The following is a 4,569-nucleotide window of genomic DNA, read 5'->3' as shown; positions in this document are numbered from 1 at the left end:
TGAGTCATATGGAATAACTGTTAGTTGCAATGGCTGCTGTGTAACGGCAACCAATACAGGAATGGTTGAACTATAAAGCGACTGACCACATAAGGGAATGAGTTATCTATGTAACGACCGATCTACTGATAGATAAACCCGAAGAATGGATCAGTCGTGATCGATTCACAATCTGGTATGGCTGAGTTGAGGAAACGAACGAGTTATGGAATGGTTCAACAGCAGATAGAATCCGAACTGAAATCGCGATACCTCATTAAAGGGTGGAATATGCAATATATGTGTAGGTGAGCGTGTATACGAATGTGTGTTTGTGTTTGTGCATATATGTATATATGTGTGTTACAGTAATACATATAAGATATTGTTCATTACAAATTACTTCTAGAAGAAACGCCATACTCAGGGCGGTTTTCTTTTAATTTATGTCACACACACGCGCATGTACACATATATACACACTCATGTACACACATACACACATGCACACAACACACACAGATCTGTATTTATATAAAGGGTGTTAGACGAAGAAATGGACCCCAGGACTTAATCTTTGTAAGCCTAGTACTTAATCTATTGGTCTCATTTGTCGAACCCTTCCAGTGGTTCCAAAGGGAACAAGAGCTGATGACAGCATAAAGTTGTCCTACCTATAGAGCAGTGTGCGAAAGCTAAGAATCACAACCAACATGAAAGTGCAGCTAAGTGGTGATGATGCAGGCAGAACCTTTTCAAAGCAACTGTTGGACGTCGGTAATGGCACTTCGGTTGGCGAGAAGTATGGCCGGGTAAGCTTGCCTTTTGGACATATGGTACATGATTTAAAGGAACTAATGAACAAAGTGTTTCCTAACCTGAGGAACCAGTTTACGGACCACAACTGGCTGAAAACCCGTGCCATTTTAGCACCAAAGGATGTGGGAGTTGACGATTTGAACTTTAAACTTCTGGAACAGTTGCCAGGTAAATGTCACATCTACAATTCTATTGCCACTGTATTCAACATCGATGAAGCTGTGAATTACCTAGTTGAATTCTTGAATAGCCTAACACCACCCAGCTTCCCACCACACAACTTGCACCTCAGGATTGGGGCACCAGTTATGCTGCTTCGAAACATCGATCCATCAAAAATTTGCAATGACACACGACTTATAATAAAGTAGATGACGCCAACAATCTTGGAGACATCAATTTTGACTGGTAAAGTAAATGGTGAGCCTGTATTCATTCATAGAATCCCACTTATTCCCTTGGATATACCTTTCCAGTACAAGCGCCTGCAATTCCCATTGAAACTGAGCTTTGCAATGAGCATTAACAAGGCCCAGGGACAGTCCTTGAACGTGGTAGGTATGAACCTTGCGGAACCAGTTTTCTCCCATGGCCAATTTTATGTGGGATGCTCAAGAGTCAGCAATCCTAGTAATTTGTTTATTTATGCCCCACAAGGAAAGAACAAAATGTTGTTTATCAAGAAGCTCTGAAAATTTAATATGATTCACTAAATTACCAGGTATTTATTTTTTAAACTGTAATATTTGTAAGTACTGTAAATGTATTGATAACCTACATGTTATTTTATTTTAAAATCTATATACAAATTTATTTGTATGTCCACTGTAAAACTAAATGTCAGTCTCTACATTCATTATAAATCTATTTCAACACTAGCGCCCCTGAGGGTAATATTCTCTGGGAACGCACAAAAGCCCTTTGAATTGCTATTATTTCATATATGATTTGCCTGTTATTATGTAACATGCTTCACAATTTTAGTATACATACCTTATTGGTTTTCCCCCCAAAGTTCTATATACTCAGGGAACGCATTAAAGCCCTTTTCGGGGGCTACTTTATTTGAATTCTTTCTAGCGAAACAATTATGAGAACGGAACCAAGGGATAAGCCCCGCTTTTCCGGGAATTACCGGGGTCGTCAGCTAGTATATACATAAAAGAAAACAAATAGATTTAAGGTTTGCTGCATCTGTTTTAGCATCATTCTTTTTTATTGATGAATAGTTCGGTTGCTACGATTACATCATGAAAAAAAAAACAACCTTTTCTTTTATCAGTGATTTTAAATGTAGGTAGGAAAAGAAATTACAAATCGACTCGCCTGGCCAGGCATCGTCAAAGCGAGTGGGTACATATGAAGCTCTGTTGAAATTTAACAGGCTGCAATGGATAATCTCAGGGTAGAGGCAATAAGCATTTCATAGAGCTCTTAGCATAGCTTATTAATATCTTCAAAGGGGATTAAAGAGATAAAGTGATGAGAGGAAGACAGAGTAAAAAAAAATAGAAAAGGGAAGATGGACTATGGAGGAAATAGGGAAGAACTGTCCTTGGAGATTCAGCGTAGAGAAGCGAATGTTCCAGGTGGTGACAAACGTCCTTTGACCGTTCATGTGCTTATCACAATTAGTGCATACATGAGCAAACACACCCACGTACATTTATACAAGTTTAAACAGCGTATTATCCTATATACTCGCATACACATAAATATACATAATCAAATGTGCATTTATGCATATACACACATCTGTGTATATATATCTTTTTATACACATAGAGAAAGATACTCCCACATACTCATATATACAAATAAACCGTGCATTATCTCCTATTTTTCTCACATTCATCTAATACAGTAGTACCTCGGTTTACGAACGCCTTTGATCACGAATTTATAGATATATATATATATATATATATATATATATATATGTGTGTGTGTATATATATATATATGTATATATATATATATATATATATATATATATATATATATATATATATATATATATATATATATATGTATATATATATGTATATATATATATATATATATATATATATATATATATATATATATATATATATATATATATATATATATATATATATATATATATATATATCAATATGTATATATATATATATAAAGCTCGAGTTATTCGTGATCAGAGTTGTTCGAAAAACGAGGTACTACTGTATATACATACATACATACATACATACATACATACATACATATATATATATATATATATATATATATATATATATATATATATATATAAACATATTTATTTATATTAAGTGAATAATTATAAATTTTTCCCGTATGAGGTTTCTTTCACGCTCTATCTATCTATCTATCTATCTATCTATCTATCTATCTATCTATCTATCTATCTATCTATCTATCTATCTATCTATATACACGTATATTTTCAGGATGAAATAAAAAAAAGACAGCAACCGGAAAATATAACATGTATATATGGCCATAATAAAAAAAAATCGTGTAGTAAATAAACAAACGAACATATACTAAATACGCAGACGAACAGAAAACATAGAAGGTCACTGACTCTTCATCAGTTATCAGCCAAAACGCAGTTTCAACCATTACATATATGGATTTATCTATCTATCTATCTATCTATCTATCTATCTATCTATCTATCTATCTACACACGTCTTCAATGTAAATATTCGTCCAAATATCTTTTACTCCCTCCCCCCACCTTGTTTTTATATCACACCTCTGCCTTCCCGATGCTTTCGTTATAAAGACATTCTTTTAATTCTAATATAATATTTAAAAAAATGAGCCCAGGTAGCTAGTGTTGGAGGAAATGTTTAACAGTATTTCTTCTGGCTCTACGTTCTGTCCTCCGAGGTCGACTTTGCCTTTCATCCTTTCGGGGTTGAGAGAATAAGTACCGACTAAGCACTGAGGTCATTGAAATCAACTTATCTTCTTCCATAAAACTGCTTCTATCGAAATTTGAAACGATTCTCATCGTCATCATCACCATGACCATTATTATTACTATTATTGATAAAATCGATTATATTTAAGCTTCCCCACCACCGCGAATCCGTGGCCTTTGAGTCTTTGTCAAAAATCAATATTTAAACAATTTCATTTGTCGTAAAAGAAAACCCGATTAAAGAAAAAGGAACAGCTAAAATGGCTGCTCTTGAAGAGCTATTTCCAGTCTTCAATTTGATTTGTGTCTAAAACGCTGAGAAGAACACCTCAACTTTCCGTAAGATAAACTTCTAAAAATACAAATTGCAGTTGAAATAATTTGATTCTACTAGAAAATCGATAGTAACTGTATTAAATTGTACCGTACGTGCCCACTGAATAGAAATTTACTGTTATTAGTATTGTTTTTCAATAGTTTTATTTTCATTGCGTGCTTTCACTGTAAATTCGAGCGCAGCTATATGTGTCTTGGGTAGGTACAGCGTTTTGTTTTAGTGTTTTTGTGTTAGTCTTTATTATTGACTTTCATTTAGGCTATATAATATGTCTGTGCTGTCTCAAGTAGCGTCTTTGTATTCATAATACTGTATTTAATATGCGCAGAGAACCTAATCGTGTTATATATATATTTTTATTGGCTAAATGAGTTCAGGGCCTGTTTTATTCGAACAACTTTACAAGCTTTTTATATACTAGCTAGTACTACTTATTTTTTATGCTGTGCATCTGTACAAGTCCTGGAACCGCCGTAAGATGTGTGCAGTTTATAGCTCC

At 34.1% G+C, this 4,569-nt stretch overlaps 1 protein-coding gene across 1 annotated transcript; it reads left to right on the top strand.

Annotated features, from left to right (window-relative positions):
- Window positions 1-692: 692 nt before the first annotated feature.
- Window positions 693-1,169, top strand: LOC149131239 (uncharacterized). Its single transcript, XM_089341552.1, has one exon. It carries the CDS (start codon window positions 693-695, stop codon window positions 1,167-1,169), a length of 477 nt encoding a protein of 158 aa, XP_089197678.1.
- Window positions 1,170-4,569: the final 3,400 nt, after the last annotated feature.

The sequence above is a fragment of the Octopus bimaculoides genome, chromosome 24 (genome assembly GCF_046866305.1).
Source record: "Octopus bimaculoides isolate indiv1 chromosome 24, ASM4686630v1, whole genome shotgun sequence".
In the NCBI taxonomy this organism is placed as follows: domain Eukaryota; kingdom Metazoa; phylum Mollusca; class Cephalopoda; order Octopoda; family Octopodidae; genus Octopus; species Octopus bimaculoides.
The sequence above is the reverse complement of the archived record's forward strand: the minus strand, read 5'-3'. Positions and strand labels throughout refer to the sequence as shown.